Here is an 18,532-nt window from a genome sequence, read left to right on the forward strand (position 1 = left end):
TCGAACTGGTCCCTATGGTGGCGCTGAAGTGCCAAACACACGGCAAATCCAAAAACACCACATGGGAAAGGGCGGTACCTGCTGTTCGCTGATTGGACAAAGGCACTGTCTGTCGTTCTAACAGGAAGGAAGTGCTGCTTCCATGTGCCTTAGTGCTGTGGTCCAATCAGCGACGATCCCTGTCGACATCAGGTAGACGTTAATGTGTTTTACCATCTGTTGTCGTTTTCTTATTTGTCATACTTTTTGTTTCCTTGTTTGTTTTCTTACTTTCCGTTGTGTTTTTGTATTTATCGTTGTGTTTTTTCTTCTGTTTTTGTGTTTTCTTATTTGAAGAATTCCATTTTGAACAGATTGGGGCCTGTGAAGCATCTGGAGGCAAACACATCCCAGTTTCGCATATTGGCCAGCAGAGGGCAGTATAGCATCATATTTCTGACAACAGTATAAATTATATGTATAGTTTTGTAAATTCGCCCAATTTCTAGCCTGTTTAACATTTTTATAAAAAATCAACAAATATGTTAAAAAACGTAAACCTTGCAATGTTAAACAAAGTGAGAAAGAAAATCCTGAATCTGCACCAAACTTTGATGGGTCCTTCTTCGAGTCGTGTCCCTCCACACAATTTAATGGAAGTTGTTTGTTTGTGTAGTTTAGTTGTGTAATTATCAAACAATATGTTTATAAATGATCTTTGAGTCTGACGTTGCTCAACTTTTATTTTCATTTGCATCACTTAATGTTTTCATCATCAGACTCAGAAAAGCAGAAATAAATGACTTTTTAACAAGTTGCTGATAATAGGTGAGAGATCAGGTTCTGTCAGGACGACCAGCGACAAGTTCCTTCATGTTCCACAACTAAATTCCAGCCCCGAGGTCACAGTTTGACAAGAGACAAAGGTATTTGAAGGAAAGTCTGTTAACCTGTTCTCCTCGTTCTCCCTGTGCCCCTGCCCTTTACTCAAGTCTAATCCTCTTGCGGTTTTTTTTCTCCATTTTATTCTATTGCCTTTTTCACCATCTGCTGCTGTAACAAATTAATTTCTCCAGAGTGGAATCAATCTAGTTTTCTCTAAACTCTTTTCTTAAACCAGTTAAAACTTGCAGATGAAACTTTTAATTCATTAAAATGTTTGCTCAAATCAATGAACCCCCTTCCAGCCCAGCAGCAGAGCTAATATTTACTTTAGTTTCCTGACAGCCTCCAATCAGGCACAAATACATAAATAATAATGAATGAATTCGCAGGATTAAACAAATACTGGACAGATTTCCACTTTGGTGCAGTTCTGGATCAGGGGGCGGATTCAGGAAACGTTTCCCGTTCTGTAAGATTGCGAGTTAAGGCGTTTCTCAGAGAATAGTTCACGTATCTTGAAAAACAAGTCAGGCACGTCTAGAGTTTCGGGACAATCCGTCCAGTAGTTTTCCGGAGTGAAGAAACTCTGGCTCCTGCAGCACCCTGTCTATAGGTTGGTTTACTTGATAAGATATGAGGCCATATTGACAAGTGGGAGTTTATGTGGAGATTTACAACTTCAAACATCTCCCCTGGACTCAAATACAAAGACAGGATATAAATATGTGTATTTCAGATTTTCATTTTCAATAATTCACCCAAGAAGTTAATGATCTGGAGAAACGTGCTCAGGTAACAAAGTTGTGCGACATGTACTTTGTAATCAAGTCTGAATCGGGCTGTTTTTATTTATGGCTCTCACACATCGTCAAGGCCGAGCAGCTGAACAAACCTCAATGTGCCTGTAGATAATGTGAAAGAACACACACATCACTTGGTCGTATTGTTTATATCACAGAAGTAATGAATACAAACATGAATACATGAAGAAGAGCAGCGTATTATATCTTCTTGGCGATGGGACTGGATTGAATGTGGAAGAAGTAATCGGTGAAGCAGGAGGGCATGTACGACAGCGGCAGCCAGAAGAGCTTGGCGTCCCAGCCCGGGGAGTAGCGGGTGCGGGGCCGGACCGCGGACACGGCGTGCTCCATGCAGCTGACCACCTTCATCAGATCCCCGTCGCTGATCTTGGAGACTTTCTCATCTATTAAATCTAACGCTAGGAGGGAAAAACGTGCAAGAAATTAATTCATTCATTCATTTAAAGTAAAGAAATGAAGAAAGGAGATATGACGGAGCATCAAGGCCACAAGGGAAAAAGATCTGTTGAGAATAAAGTTGTCATATTATGATATAAAGTTGTAATATTACCAGATATTCTTGTAATATTATGATTATTGTAATATTCTCATAATATCTTGACTTTTAAAAAAATATTTAATTACAACTCGACTCTTCTAGAATCGTCCCCCTTCATTAAGGCCTGATTCTCCGTGCTGAGGACCCAGACTCACACATGGGCAGGAACTCGGCTCCGTAGTCGTCTTTGACCTCCTGAGGCAGCTTGGCCCACAGCGTCTCCACGTTTCTCTTCAGGAGGGTGCTGTCGGTCACGTTGGTTTTGAAGAAGCCGGGTTCGATGCAGAGGACTTTGACCCCGAAATGCTTCATATTCAGCCTGAGGGAGACATTTCACTTCATCAGTACTTGTGTATTAACGTGGATCCTGACCAGTAATTAGCTCAGTGGATGGATGTTTTACCTGAGGCTGTCGTTGAAGGCCTCCACGCCGTACTTCGAGATGGTGTACGGGCCTCCGGTCGCACTGATCCTCCCAAACACGCTGGCCACGTTCACCACCCTGCCTCTGGCCTTCTTAATCAGCGGGAGGACGCTCAGGGTCGTGGCGATCACCCCGATCAGGTTCACGTCCAGCATCGACTTGAAATCATCAATGGTCAGCCAATCGTTCGGCGCCGAGGGAACGGACACGCCCGCGTTGTTCACTACAGCCCATAAACCTGGGAGGAGGACAGAGGACACATTTTGAGGAAATCCAACAATCCAAGACTTTAAAATCAACAAATCAAGACAGAAATCTTTGTGTCACGACCACTTTAAAAACTCCAACTGAGACGAACTGTGTGTATCTTTTTGTTAAACTACAGAGACAGGAGGTCAAAGGTCCTGGTAAAAAATCAACCAGACTGCGGCAGCGGATCCAAAGTCCACCAGCACACAGAAAGTGTGTCAAAGGATCGTGTTGTGGTCAAGTTCAATAGAATCACATCATATATGTTTATGAAGCACTAAATAAATACTGTCCCATCCACTAACATGCAGGAGCTTTGGCTTCACTTTTGAGGAGCAGACGTGTCGGCCATGTTTATTTACAGGCTACGGTGTTTGCTCGTAAATTAAATGAAGGCCTCATGTCTGATTTGTGCGATATAAAAAAATTTGACTTCTTGGAACGAATCAATGTTTGACAGAGCAGATGCCGATGAAGAACACCGAGGTCCAACATCTTAATCTGAAAGTTGAGCCAGAGCGAACGTATAATGGTTAATGATGGACTTTAATACTGAGATAAACCAAACTTAAACTGGGACATGATGGCCGCCACGCTCACCTCGCTCGCCCACTTTCTCCTTGATCATCGCCCCCACTTTCTCCACGCTGTCCTTGGACCTGACGTCGAGGTGCATGGTGGTCAGGCTGCTGGAGCAGGACTTCTTCAGATCGTCTTCTCCCTTCTCCGTGAAGCACGCCGCGATCACTCGGAACCCTTGCTTGTCCAGATGGCGAGCCAGGAGGTTCCCGAAGCCTGAGTCGCAGCCGGTGACGTACACGTGCTTGCTGCCTTTGTCGGGGACCCTGGGCATCTCCCTGACCCAGCGGTACAGGTAGAAGAGAACCACCAGGCCCAGGAGGTACAGGTACATGACTGCAGGGGCACAGAGGAGCCAACTGTTTGTCACTGACTTATATAAACCAGGCTGAGGTAATAAATTGTGCAACAGGATGATAAAGAGTTGATTTCAACACAGTGAGCTGCACTGGAAACAGGTCGGGGGTTTGAGTTCCACTTTGTGCTTCTTCCCCCGGCTGCTTTTAAAAAGGAAATATTGTCCTTAAGAACAAACAAATAATAGTATAGTAAAAAATTGGAATAAAGTAGAATTATTAAAAACTAGTACTTGTTTGAAATAATGTCCTTTTTATTTACTCCATTTACTTCCTGTACTTATAAAAAGATTTTCAGCATTAAAGCTTAAAACTTGAGCATTATATGAGCACTTTACTGCTATGTAGCCTTTTCAAAACAATAGCTCAGAAGGACACATCTTGTTTACTGCATTTGCTTCCTTTGTTTATAAAAGTAATTTCAGCTTTAAAGCCCAAACAGGATCATTATATCACGAATCAGAATCAGAATATTATAATAAAGTAAAATGATTAAAAACTAGTATTTTGTATTTAGTTTTTATTGGGCCTTTTCAAAATAAGAGCATCCTGCACATGTCAAAAGGAAAGATTTTTTACTCAATTTACTTCCTGTGCTAAAGTATCAAGTAAAAAACTAAACAAAGGATAATTATCAAAAACAAGTGGTTTATGTTTCATACATTATGATCAAGTATAAAGTAAAAAACTAGTTAAAGTATAAATATGTAGAAACAAGTATTTTCCATTTTGTAGTTGACGCTTTACGTTCATTTCCATATGGCCTTTTCTAAATAAGAGCTCACGCCACACTGTGATTTTTAACATTAAAAACATCGTCACCACTTTTCACGCGCCAACTTGTCTGCACATTAAAACGTTCGCGTTGCGTTGAAAAGAGTCAACGTGTTGTGTGACGTGAGATCGAGAGAAGCGCGTGAAGTGTTCAGGAGGAAAAGACGTCGCCATGTTCCCGAAGTGAGAGAAGAAGAAAGTGATTTGTCAGAGTTCAGAGTTCAGAGTGAAGAACGAAGCAGAAACACACTGAAGATGGTTATTGATCATTCTGGATTATTGGTGATTGCTCTAGAACGAAGCTCAGGCTCCTACCTGCTGCTCTGGAACGTGAAACTGCCCCTGACGTCCCTCAGGCTCTTTTATAACCACAGGAACTACGGAGTGTCAGAAGTGCCAAGAGACGCAAAGCTCACAAAGCATTCCATCAATATATCACTATACAATAAATAATATAGCGTTTAGATTTCATATGTTAAAAAGAGCGATCATTTAAAAGAGCTGAAGTGTCAAAAATCTTCAAAATAAAAGATTTAAATCAAAGCCACAATGTCTCAATCGCCACCTGGTGGCGGTTTTCAGTATAGCTCATAAATCCTACCGTATTAAGTAATTATTGTATAAATTATTGTATCATACATTATTTTTAAAAAATGTATATGAATTAAAATAAATCATCAATAAGTAGTTCAAAATAATGTTTACAGATATAACATAAAACAGGCATTTAATTCATTGTTCATCGCCACCTGGTGGCGGTTTTCAGTATAGCTCTTAAATCCTGATTTATTGAGGTATGAATAAAATATAGTAAATTACAAAGTAATTCCTCATCCGATATTTTAATGAGTAAAACAAGAGCAATTATTAAAAAACTCTAAAATTAAATATCAATCCATCAATAAATTGTTCAAATCAAAAAGGGGTTTACATGAGTAACTTAAAAAATAATATATAGTTAAAAGCATGGACAGAGGCGCCACCTAGTGGACAGAATGTTGCTGACAGAATTGCCTTTATATGAGAATAAAGTTTTTCATCATCATTATTGCATCTTATCAACATTAAGTGAACAAATTCTACTTATAAACACAGAATACAAAGAAAAACTAAATGTCATTTTGTATATGTTTCCCAGAAATGAGACAGGAACATGTGCAGTGATGTTGCCTCACAGGATCCTCGATGTTGAAAGAGAAGAACATCTGTTTCGTGTTTTCTCCTCAGTTACTCACGTTCCAACACACGTGGTCCATCAACCACAGCTTCAGCTCTGAGGGGCCGTGTGAACAGCAATATGAATACATGACAAACCAAAGATTATTCTTTCACAATTAAACACGTTAGTTTATCATTATATTCTCACAACTTTATGCTGCATATGAAGTAATTAGGTAATATAATTATTATTAGATTATTAATGCACATGTATTTATTTGTTTATTTTTTTCTAATATTACATTTTAATTCATAATTGAATAAATTTGTATTTAATTCAGGCATTTTAGAAAAAAAAGCATTTAAGTGCATTATTATATTACTTTTGCTCATATATAATATATTCAATACAATATATATAGATATAGATATCAATATTAGTGTACATATATATATATAATTGTGTATACAATACAATATATGCCAAAGGTCATCAGTGTAATTTTACATTTGTACCACAAGGTGGTAGTAGTTCTCTTTGCTGATTTATTTCTAAAGTCAGTTTCCTGCAGAAGATGATTCTGGTCTTTAAATCACGCTTGAGTGGAAAATTCACAATTCACACTGAGCTGATAACGAACCTCCACAAATGTCCCAGAAAATACTTATTAATGTCAGATTCTCACATCATTAACCATAGTAAACATTACATTTATTTATTAAGTCATAATTTGTCGTTTCCCCCCCCAAAAAATCATCTTGGATACATAATAATAACAGTAATAAAAAACTTTATTAACATAGCAGCATTCAAAACACATTTACGAGTTAAAAATTTAATATTCTACAGTTAAAAGGGAAAAATAAGGGAAAATTGAAGATCACACAGCAATAGATCCAGATACAGAAGTAAAAGATGAGAAGATGAGTGAAAACACGATAAAATAGAAACATTATTAAACGACTGAAACACATGGTAAGATCAGAAGCAGCACATTTAAAATTCAAAAGAGATGTTTAGCTGTTCCACAGAGGTCATGATCCTCTTCTCTGTTGTTTCACGACAGCAGCTGAAGGCAGGAGTCAGTGACCGACAGGCCGTTACCTCCAGTGTTTTCATCTGCCGGCAGGAAAACCACGGGTTCACCAATCAACCATGGGGTCACGTTCCTATGACAGAATAAATTAATTACAGTGATTGTAACTTTGCATCCTGTGGGACTCAAATATCATTATTTAGGTTCTTCTTTAATCTGGACTTTAATATTCATGATGAATTTAACAAAATGACCTGTTGGCTGTACACATCTGTACCTTCATGTAATATTCAATTATACTTCATACAACCAATGTTTTTTACGGCCTGTATTTCACATGTGCAGTGATTTGACAAAAACAAGACACATGCACAAAGATGACAAGTGTGTGTACAACCTGAATCTGACAGGAAGTTCAGCAGGAAGAGGGCGATGACCTCTGGTGCAGGAGTAAACGTCCCAGCGTCGACACCACGTCTCATCCTCTCACGCTGACAGCTGCACAACATTATACAGTCTATTGCATTTGGTATAGATGTACATATATGTGTGTATATATAATCTTAGCAAACTGAGTCAGTGATGTGTGATTTTATGGAGATATCGACCTATATTTAAAGACCATATTGGGGTTAAAGTTGTTCTCATTCTCTAAATATTAAGACTCTTGTATTCTCGTAATAAAAAATGTCTCTCATTAAATCACAACTTTATTCTTGCAATATTATAACTTCTGTTCTCATTAAATTACAAGTTTATCCTCGTAGTGTTTTGACTTTATTCTTAAAATCTCCACGTCCAAGATTTGAGGTTTAAAAGTAGAGGACTGTACTAAAAAGTCTAGTGTGGTTTAGCTTAAGTTCTCTTGTGAAAATAATTATAGAACGTCTGTTAAGATGCAGGATACACATTCTAGTACATGATAGGATTCAATACATAGTTTGTATATATAGTATAATATCTAGTAGTTTGATGACATAGATAGATTTTAATTTGATTCATAGAAACAAGCATCAAACTGTCAATGATTGAGCTCATGATGGATTCATATCTGCAGGAAAACAGATTACGTTATTATTTAATTATAATATCAGATAATTTTGTGTTTATTTAAAAAAATCAGTAATGCTGAGGAATTTTTTCAAATAGTTTGAACAGTTGCATATCTTCATTGAGTTACTTCTCCGAGCTTCACCCCTGTGGACTTTTCCTGACTTGGTATATTCCAAGTACTCCTTCTCCATATACACCATTGGGATCCTCCACTTCCGGTTTGCCAGTCGGTACTTCCGCTTGGAGCCGGAACTGCAGGATCCGGAGCCATAGATCCATCATGAGGTGAATACTGTTTAAAACATCAACACAGTTATTACATCTTCTGTGTGTTGGACGTGTCGCTGCACATTCTTCATTGTTAACTTGTGTTTGAAAGGAAAACTCGTCTCGTTAGTTTCTAATGGGAATGCTAAGCTAAGCTAGCATCACAAGCTAACCTCACCTGGCACCAGTTGTTCAGCCATGGGAAGTAAAAGAGAGAAACTTGTGTCTGGAGCCGCTCCCAGGTTCGCCCCTCCTTTGACAGTAGCTTTGTATTAAAAACAAGCATTGACCCGGCTGAAGCCTTGTGGGTCTTCAGTAGTGTTGCAGATACGGTGTTGTTGTTCATTGGAGTGAGAAATATTGTGTTCCTGCTTTATCGGCTGTGTGTTCTGTGTGCGTAAGCATGTGTGTTTTTCAGACAACACAGCGCCTTTCCGATCTGCCCTTCAGAAGCTGGGGCAGCTGCTTGATTTCTTTCTAAGGCATAGGTCACAGTGTCTTAATGAGCACAGTGCATTCATGTATGTGTGATGTTGAATAAAGCTAAGGGAATACTGTAATATATATAAAGGTTTAGGTATGAGAACAAGTTTAAGTACAGTGTTGTATGCCACAGATTACAGTCCTAACACATAACAAAACATTAATTCTTTCTGTTAAGGTACAAACATGGTGCGCGTAAAATCGATCTATTAGAAATTTTATATAAAATAATCCTAGTGATGCTTTCACTGTCTTTACCCTAGAAAGGGTCTTTCTATTTAAATACTTTCTATTTACATACTTTCTATTTAAATACTTTCGATTTAAACACTTTATATTTAAATACGTTATAAGAGGCCACCATGTTTTTTTTTTTACAGTAGCCCAGACTGGACAAACTAAAAAGTGTGAAAAGTTCAAATCCTTCCATCGTTTGGAAAAGGTGGAGTTCATCTTTTGAGTTTCTATGACAACTGAAGCTACCACAGGTTCTGTCATGTTTGGAAGGGGAGGCTGCAACATGCAACTTCACCACTAGATGTCACTAAAGTCTACACATTGCATTGATAGTGTTTTATCACCCAGCCCTACCAAACCCATAATATATATAATTTACCATCATAAATACCAATATATCTATAGATATAGATAATAATGATCATAATAAACATCACAGTTGACAAACTGAAGCAACAATTGTCTCCCTGACTTTCTGGTTTCTTGTTTCTTCTGTTTCCATCAACAGAGCAAATCATTGAGACAGTTTTATATTAGTTCTTCTTTATGAGCAGAGAACGACAAACACAAATCTGATGCAGATCAATGATGTGATATTCGTCCTCACTGTGTTTAAACAATGCATAAACATTATATTGATTTGTGTTTGCTTGTAAAAGTAAAATTCAACTGTAACATTTGGATTTGAATTATATTCTAATTGTATGATTCTAATTGTATGTGAGATTGTTAGATTATCTGAAGCATGAAAAGTCAGTTAATAATAATCTCAAATCAATGGTTTGTTATTTTAGGCAGCAGTTACAGAGAGGAGACCCCCACGGAGCCACCAGGAGCCGGAGCTGCTGCCGGGGGCCACCATGAGGTGACTATTGCATAAAATAGCTCAACATTTATTAGATATTCTGTGTGTTCATGTGTTTCTGCAGCTTTTTCATTGTTAACATGTGTTGTTGAGGAAAACTCGTCTCATTAGTTTGTTTTGTTTGCTACTGTCATTAGCCAGAGATGGAGGTAGAGGGAGCCAGAGCTGCTGGAGCCGCCAGGAGCCGGGCCATGGACCCATCATTTGGTGACTACTGCTTAAAATATCAACACATTTATTGGATCTTCTGCGTGTTTGACGTGTCGCGCAGCTTTTTCATTGTTAACATGTTAATAGTGGAAACTGCTGTGACTCATCAAACAATCAGAAGATCTAATCAATGGGTTGCTATTTCAGGTGGTAGTTACCGAGAGGAGACCCCACAAACCTTTTTTCTGTGTATACGGTTTACAGATAATAATATTAAATAAATGTTTCAGTAACAATTCAGCTGGTTTCTGTGTTTCCTTCGATAACCACTTGTTCCTGATTCTCTGGAGGGCTGGGGGAGACACGGCCTCCCCCTGGTACTCACCCCCACCACCAGTGCCACCGTTACCAACACCCACATACAAACATCCACACAAACACGCACACCCACCCACGCTCCGGTTATCAGCCACGGTGAGGATTCGAAACAGCTCCTCACAGGTACATCCTTGCAGATGTGAACCAATCCACCACGCCACCGAGTCCCCTTTGCGTTCACCAACCTTCTCATGGCGTCTTTATCTTTTCACTTCAATCTCCCAGAGTATAAGAATCAAACCTCAGTCTTGTTCTGTTTCCATGAACAAGACTTGAACTCACAGCTACAGAATCACCAGACTACTGTCATCTGACTGAGCTACTTGACCCAACACAAACAAAGATCCTCTCATGAAGCTTTCAACTGTCTCATCAGACTGTTTGACTTCATAAATTCACTGGGTCCCATAAGAATTGAACCCACGACTCCAGGTCTGCAAGTCCTTCCTCTAACAGACTGAGATACTTGACCAGACACACTTCAGCCTCTGTCTCTGGGTTCTTGGCTCTTTAATGTGAGTGGAGGACTTCACCAGCTCTGAGTGTTTGCATTGGGGGCTGGACATAGAAGAAGAAGCTTCTTAAAAAGAAATGACCAAGTTGCTCAGTCTTTTAAAGGATGCACTGCTACACCTGAGGTCGCTGGTTCGATTCTTATTACAATCTGTTCTCTAAGAGGCTGAGCTACTTGACCAGAGACACACAAGCCTCTTTCTTTGAGTTCTCAAGTCCAACTCACTGACACTCAGTGAAATTATGAAGTTATACACATGAAAGACTTGAGAAGCCAAAGAAAGAGACTTGTGTGTCTCTGGTCAAGTAGCTCAGCCTCTTAGAAGATGGACTCATAAGAATCGAACCAGCAACCTCAGAGGTCTAAGTCCTGCTCCAACAGACTGAGCTACTTGGTCAGACACCTGCTGATTCCTTCTTAGAAGGTTTTCTTTAAAGTCCAGCCCCCAATGCAAACACCCAATGATCTGTTTAAGTCCAACGCTCTATACATATAGAACGTCCGTTAAAAGCAGAAGGTTCTTGGTTCAAAACCCGCCGAGTGTAGCTTTAAGTTCTCTTGTGAAAATGCACTATTCATATAGTACGTCCGTTGATTTAAAGCCATCATCCTCCTGCAGCGTAGAGGAAAGGCTACAGGTCTTGATGGCAGAAGGTTCTTGGTTCAAATCCCGCTGAGTTTAGCTTTACGTTCTCTTGTGTAGATGCACTCTTCATATAGTACGTCCCTTAATTTAAAGCCATCATCCTCCTGCAGCGTAGTGGGAAGGCTACAGGTCTTGATAACAGAAGGTTCTTGGTTCAAAACCTGCTCAGTTAGCTTTAAGATCTCTTGTGAAAATTGTACTCTACATATAGAACGTCCGTTAAAGTTATTTCATTGTCCTTCTGTAGTGTGGAGGTAATGCTACAGGTCTTTGGACCAGAAGGTTCTTGGTTCAAATCTGACAAAAGACACTTTACCATTCTCCCATGATCCATGCAATTTAAAAGAATTAATTAAAATAAAATATACAAAAAGTGACTTAATTAAACTTAAAAATAAAAAAAAGACTTAATTATACTCTGTCTTTATTGCACTCTGCACAATACTTATAATACTTATATTACTAAAAGTATATATTGCATTCTCCCATGCTTCGCATGGGAGAATGCTTTTAAGCTAGTTGAATAGTTGCATTCTCCCATGCTTCGCATGCTGCGCATGCGAAGCATGTGGAGAATGCAACTATTCAACTAGTCATGGGAGCCTTGTTCCTTGTTGCCTTGTTGTTGCCTTGTTCTGGCAGGAGACACATTGAGGGACTGGGTTCATTCATACAGCTATGCATCATCCACCTGCTCCCCTGGATCATCCACCTGCTCCCCTACACTCAACACTCGACACCCTGCTCCAAAGCCAAAGCCAGTTTGGCTCTGGTCAGATTTGAACCAAGAACCTTCAGGAGCCAAGTCCTGCAGCATCTCCTCTAGGCTAGCGGAGGTCTCCTTTAGTCCTTTGAACAGATGTTCTATTTGTCTTGTTCATTTGTATCATGTTAACAATACAAAATTGCCCCCGAATGGATTTGAATGGGAGAATGGAAAACTGTCTGTGGCCAGATTTGAACCAAGAACCTTCTGGTTGTAAGACCTGTAGCGTTTCCTCAACACTGCAGAAGGACAATGGAATAATTTTACCGGACGTTCTATATGTATAGTGCATTTTCACAAGAGAACTTAAAGCTAACAACAGCGGGTTTTGAACCAAGAACATTCTGCTATTAAGACCTGTAACCTCTCCTCTACGCTACAGAAGGACAACGGAATACTTTTAACGGACGTTCTATATGTATAGTGCATTTTCACAAGAGAACTTAAAACTAACCTAAGCGGGTTTTGAACCAAGAACATTCTGCTAGCGAGACTTGCAGCCTTTCCTCTACGCTACAGGAGGATGATGGAAGTCCAGCTCCCAATGCAAACACCCAATGATCTGTTGAAGTCCAACGCTCAGATTAAAGACTTGAGGACCCAAAGAGAAAGTATTGTCTGTCTGGTCATGTAGCTCAGTCCTATAGAGGATGGACTTGCAACTGAAAGTCATGAGTTTGATTCTTATGAAAGTCCATCCTTTAAAAAACTGAGCTACTTGACCAGAGACACACAAGCCTCTTTCTTTGAGTTCTCAAGTCCAACTCACTGACACTCAGTGAAATTATACACATGAAAGACTTGAGAAGCCAAAGAAAGACTGTGTCTCTTTGACTCTATCAAACGCAACTCAGAGCGAGTCCTGCTCAAGAGGCATTGACCAGACACCTCTGTTTCGGCTTCTAAGTCCAGCTCCAATGCAACACCAATGATCTGTAGTCAACGCTCAGATTAGACGAAGAAAGGTGTCTGTCTGCTAGTGGATGACTGAACAAGTGAGTTCGATTCTTAAAGTCATCTTAAACAGCTTGAAGAGACACAAGCTCTTCTTGACAAAAAGAAAGAGACTTGTGTGTCTCTGGTCAGGTAGCTCAGCTTCTTAGAAGTTGGACTCATAAGAATCAAACCGGCAACCTCAGAGCTTGAAGTCCTGCTCCAACAGACTGAGCTACTTGACCAGACACCTGCTGTTTCCTTCTTAGAAGCTTCTTCTCTAAAGTCCAGCTCCCAATGCAAACACCCAATGATCTGTCGAAGTCCAACGCTCAGATTAAAGACTTGAGGACCCAAAGAGAAAGGGTTGTCTGTCTGGTCATGTAGCTCAGTCCTATAGAGGATGGACTTGCAAACCAAAAGTCGAGAGTTCAATTCTTATGAAAGTCCATCCTTTAAAAAACAGAGCTACTTGACCAGAGACACACAAGCCTCCTTCTTTGAGTTCTCAAGTCCAACTCACTGACACTCAGTGAAATTATGAAGTTATACACATGAAAGACTTTAGAACCCAAAGAAGGAGACTTGTTTGTCTCTGGTCAATAACTCAGCTTCTTAGAAGATGGACTCTCATAAGAATCGAACCCACCACTTCAGACTGCTTAGTCCATCCTCTATCAGACTGAGCAACTTGGTCAGTATAAAGAATGTTCTGGGTCCAACGCTCATTAAACTCGTTCTCTCAAGTGAAAACGCACTGTACATATAGAACATCCGTTAAAAACATTCCATCATCCTCCTGTAGCGTAGAGGAAAGGCTGCAGGTCTCGCTAGCAGAATGTTCTCGGTTCAAAACCCGCTGTTGTTAGCTTTAAGTTCTCTTGTGAAAATGCACTATACATATAGAACGTCCGGTAAACTTATTCCATCATCCTTCTGCAGTGTTGAGGAAATGCTACAGGTCTTACAACCAGAAGGTTCTTGGTTCAAATCTGGCCACAGACAGTCTTCCATTCTCCCATTCAAATCCATTCGGGGGCAATTTTGTATTGTTAACATGATACAAATGAACAAGACAAATAGAACATCTGTTCAAAGGACTAAAGGAGACCTCCGCTAGCCTAGAGGAGATGCTGCAGGACTTGGCTCCTGAAGGTTCTTGGTTCAAATCTGACCAGAGCCAAACTGGCTTTGGCTTTGGCTTTGGAGCAGGGTGTTGAGTGTTGAGTGTAGGGGAGCAGGTGGATGATGCATAGCTGTATGAATGAACCCAGTCCTCACCAGTCTGTGCAAAGCACGGAGTCTGCGTGAGTCCAACAATGTGTCTCCTGCCAGAACAAGGCAACAAGGAACAAGGCTCCCATGACTCTACTTTTAGTAATATAAGTATTATAAGTATTGTGCAGAGTGCAATAAAGACAGAGTATAATTAAGTCTTTTTTTATTTTTAAGTTTAATTAAGTCACTTTTGTATATTTTATTTTAATTAATTCTTTTAAATTGCATGGATCATGGGAGAATGGTAAAGTGTCTTTGGTCAGATTTGAACCAAGAACCTTCTGGTCCAAAGACCTGTAGCATTACCTCCACACTACAGAAGCATAATGAAATAACTTTAACGGACGTTCTATATGTAGAGTACAATTTTCACAAGAGATCTTAAAGCTAACTGTAGCAGGTTTTGAACCAGGAACCTTCTGTTATCAAGACCTGTAGCCTTCCCACTACACTGCAGGAGGATGATGGTTTTAAATTAACGGACGTACTATATGAAGAGTACATCTACACAAGAGAACTTAAAGCTAAACTCAGTGGGATTTGAACCAAGAACCTTCTGCCATCAAGACCTGTAGCCTTTCCTCTACGCTACAGGATGATGGCAAAGTTTTAACGGACGTTCTATATGTATAGAGCGTTGGACTTAAACAGATCATTGGGTGTTTGCATTGGGGCTGGACTTTAAAGAAAACCTTCTAAGAAGGAAACAGGAGGTGTCTGACCAAGTAGCTCAGTCTGTTGGAGCAGGACTTAGACCTCTGAGGTTGCTGGTTCGATTCTTATGAGTCCATCTTCTAAGAGGCTGAGCTACTTGACCAGAGACACACAAGTCTCTTTCTTTGGCTTCTCAAGTCTTTCATGTGTATAACTTCATAATTTCACTGAGTGTCAGTGAGTTGGACTTGAGAACTCAAAGAAAGAGGCTTGTGTGTCTCTGGTCAAGTAGCTCAGCCTCTTAGAGAACAGATTGTAATAAGAATCGAACCAGCGACCTCAGGTGTAGCAGTGCATCCTTTAAAAGACTGAGCAACTTGGTCATTTCTTTTTAAGAAGCTTCTTCTTCTATGTCCAGCCCCCAATGCAAACACTCAGAGCTGGTGAAGTCCTCCACTCACATTAAAGAGCCAAGAACCCAGAGACAGAGGCTGAAGTGTGTCTGGTCAAGTATCTCAGTCTGTTAGAGGAAGGACTTGCAGACCTGGAGTCGTGGGTTCAATTCTTATGGGACCCAGTGAATTTATGAAGTCAAACAGTTGAAAGCTTCATGAGAGGATCTTTGTTTGTGTTGGGTCAAGTAGCTCAGTCAGATGACAGTAGTCTGGTGATTCTGTAGCTGTGAGTTCAAGTCTTGTTCATGGAAACAGAACAAGACTGAGGTTTGATTCTTATACTCTGGGAGATTGAAGTGAAAAGATAAAGACGCCACGAGAAGGTCGGTGAACTGAAGGGGACTCGGTGGTGTGGTGGATTGGTTCACATCTGCAAGAATGTACCTGTGAGGAGCTGGTTCGAATCCGGAGCGTGTGTCTGTGTGTCTGTATGTATGTGGGTGTTGGTAACGGGTGTGTTTTGTGTGTTGGTACCAGGTGTGTTTGTGTGTCTGTATGTATGTGGGTGTTTGGTAGCGGTGGCACTGGTGGTGGGGGTGAGTACCAGGGGAGGCCGTGTCTCCCGGCCCTCTAGAGAGTCAGGAACAAGTGGTTATCGAAGGAAACACAGAAACCGGCTGAAATTTTACTGAAACATTTATTTAATATTATTATCTGTAAACCACATACACAGAAAAAAGGTTTGTGGGGTCTCCTCTCGGTAACTACCACCTGAAATAGCAACCCATTGATTAGATCTTCTGATTGTTTGATGAGTCACAGCAGTTTCCACTATTAACATGTTAACAATGAAAAAGCTGCGGCGACACGTCAAACACGCAGAAGATCCAATAAATGTGTTGATATTTTAAGCAGTAGTCACCAAATGATGGGTCCATGGGCTCCGGCTCCTGGCGGCTCCAGCGGCTCTGGCTCCCTCTACCTCCATCTCTGGCTAATGACAGTAGCAAACAAAACAAACTAATGAGACGAGTTTTCCTCAACAACACATGTTAACAATGAAAAAGCTGCAGAAACACATGAACACACAGAATATCTACTAAATGTTGAGCTATTTTATGCAATAGTCACCTCATGGTGGCCCCCGGCAGCAGCTCCGGCTCCTGGCGGCTCCGTGGGGTCTCCTCTCTGTAACTGCTGCCTAAAATAACAAACCATTGATTTGAGATTATTATTAACTGACTTTTCATGCTTCAGATAATCTAACAATCTCACATACAATTAGAATCATACAATTAGAATATAATTCAAATCCAAATGTTACAGTTGAATTTTACTTTTACAAGCAAACACAAATCAACATAATGTATATGCATTGTTCAAACACAGTGAGGACGAATATCACATCATTGATCTGCATCAGATTTGTGTTTGTCGTTCTCTGCTCATAAAGAAGAACTAATATAAAACTGTCTCAATGATTTGCTCTGTTGATGGAAACAGAAGAAACAAGAAACCAGAAAGTCAGGGAGACAATTGTTGCTTCAGTTTGTCAACTGTGATGTTTATTATGATCATTATTATCTATATCTATAGATATATTGGTATTTATGATGGTAAATTATATATATTATGGGTTTGGTAGGGCTGGGTGATAAAACACTATCAATGCAATGTGTAGACGTTAGTGACATCTAGTGGTGAAGTTGCATATTGCAGCCTCCACTTCCAAACATGACAGAACCTGTGGTAGCTTCAGTTGTCATAGAAACTCAAAAGATGTTTAGTTTGTCCAGTCTGGGCTACTGTACAAAAAAACATGGCGGCCTCTTATAAAGTATTTAAATATAAAGTATTTAATATAAAGTATTTAATATAAAGGCCCTTTCTAGGGTAAAGAAAACAACAATTCATACAAGATGAAAAACATAAAAAAATATCTTGAAATAGAATCATATATTCAGAGTTTTACTTTGGTTGTACAACCGGAGGTGGAAAGTGGAGCAGTCTACAGATGAGTTGACTTAGTCAATTGAATGAATTGAATGGATCCTGTGTTATTTCTCCTCACTGAGTTCACACAATACAAATCTATTAAATCAACATGTATTGAACTTATTACTTTGATATTGATGAAAACTAAAAGCTGATCATTATTGTCACAGTTTTGTTTCCCAGCCTGAAGATAAATATCCAGATGTTTCAAGTCAAAGTCAACTGGACGTACTTTAGCTCGTTTAGGACAAAACAAGTGATCAAGTCTTTGACATGAGAATTTAAAACACGCTCAGTTTTCTAGGTTCATGTTTAAAAGGTGAAAACTTTAGAAACAGCTTATTTCTGCTCCAGACACAAGTTTCTCTCTTTTACTTCCCATGACTGAACAACTGGTGCCAGGTGAGGTTAGCTTGTGATGCTAGCTTAGCTTAGCATTCCCATTAGAAACTAACGAGACGAGTTTTCCTTTCAAACACAAGTTAACAATGAAGAATGTGCAGCGACACGTCCAACACACAGAAGATGTAATAACTGTGTTGATGTTTTAAACAGTATTCACCTCATGATGGATCTATGGCTCCGGATCCTGCATCTCCGGCTCCATGCGGAAGTACTGACTGGCAAACCGGAAGTGGAGGAGTCCAATGGGATATATGGAGAGAGGGGGGGGGGGACTTGGAATATACCAAGTCAGGTAGACTCGCGGGGGAGGAGTTTGTATATGTTATTAGTAATTATATCTAAGATTTGAATCAGTGATTTGTCAGTTTGAAGATGTTTTTACAAATAAAATTAAAACCACACTAGACTTTTTAGTACAGTCTTTTTAAGTACTTTTAAACCTTAAATGTTAGGGTTAACCCTTAACCCTAACCCTTTGGTCGCGACCTACGATCAAATGTGCGGTGACCCCTGAGCTGTTTGCTGGATATAATCCTCTTACCTTTTATTACTGAGTGGGTTTTAGGTTTCACCCTAATGACACATAATCCTTGTTTGGATTTTTAATAGGTGTGACATTCCTCCGCTGGTGCTTAGGGGTGTTTTCTTAATTAAATTCTGAGACAATTACCATTCTGGTACAAGTTTAGAGGACAAGCAGAATTTGTGTG

The 18,532-nt window shown here is 39.8% G+C and overlaps 1 protein-coding gene and 2 long non-coding RNA genes across 3 annotated transcripts; 1 reads left to right on the forward strand and 2 right to left on the reverse strand.

Moving 5' to 3' along the window:
• Positions 1-1,797: 1,797 nt before the first annotated feature.
• On the reverse strand, positions 1,798-5,068 carry dhrs9 (dehydrogenase/reductase (SDR family) member 9). Its single transcript, XM_035150014.1, has 5 exons — positions 4,924-5,068; positions 3,500-3,814; positions 2,630-2,888; positions 2,382-2,545; positions 1,798-2,086 (listed from the first exon to the last, which is right to left on the reverse strand). Exons 2-5 carry the CDS (start codon positions 3,810-3,812, stop codon positions 1,866-1,868), a joined length of 957 nt encoding a protein of 318 aa, XP_035005905.1. The 5' UTR covers positions 3,813-3,814; positions 4,924-5,068; the 3' UTR covers positions 1,798-1,865.
• A 3,011-nt stretch (positions 5,069-8,079) lies between these two features.
• LOC118103282 lies at positions 8,080-9,906 on the forward strand. Its single transcript, XR_004694845.2, has 3 exons — positions 8,080-8,141; positions 9,638-9,708; positions 9,846-9,906. It is a non-coding gene; the product is annotated as an uncharacterized LOC118103282 (long non-coding RNA).
• A 6,197-nt stretch (positions 9,907-16,103) lies between these two features.
• On the reverse strand, positions 16,104-16,588 carry LOC118103286. The gene is made up of 2 exons (XR_004694849.2): positions 16,554-16,588; positions 16,104-16,416 (listed from the first exon to the last, which is right to left on the reverse strand). It is a non-coding gene; the product is annotated as an uncharacterized LOC118103286 (long non-coding RNA).
• Positions 16,589-18,532: the final 1,944 nt, after the last annotated feature.

This window comes from Hippoglossus stenolepis, chromosome 24 (assembly GCF_022539355.2).
Source record: "Hippoglossus stenolepis isolate QCI-W04-F060 chromosome 24, HSTE1.2, whole genome shotgun sequence".
In the NCBI taxonomy this organism is placed as follows: Eukaryota; Metazoa; Chordata; class Actinopteri; order Pleuronectiformes; family Pleuronectidae; genus Hippoglossus; species Hippoglossus stenolepis.

Excerpts from the sequence above, each read along its gene's own strand:
- dhrs9 (XM_035150014.1), bottom strand. The coding sequence starts at position 3,812 with ATGTACCTGTACCTCCTGGGCCTGGTGGTTCTCTTCTACCTGTACCGC. Across the intron at positions 2,889-3,499 it reads GGAGAAAGTGGGCGAGCGAG|GTTTATGGGCTGTAGTGAAC; the intron begins GTGAGCGTGGCG and ends TCCTCCTCCCAG. Across the intron at positions 2,546-2,629 it reads GCCTTCAACGACAGCCTCAG|GCTGAATATGAAGCATTTCG; the intron begins GTAAAACATCCA and ends TGTCTCCCTCAG.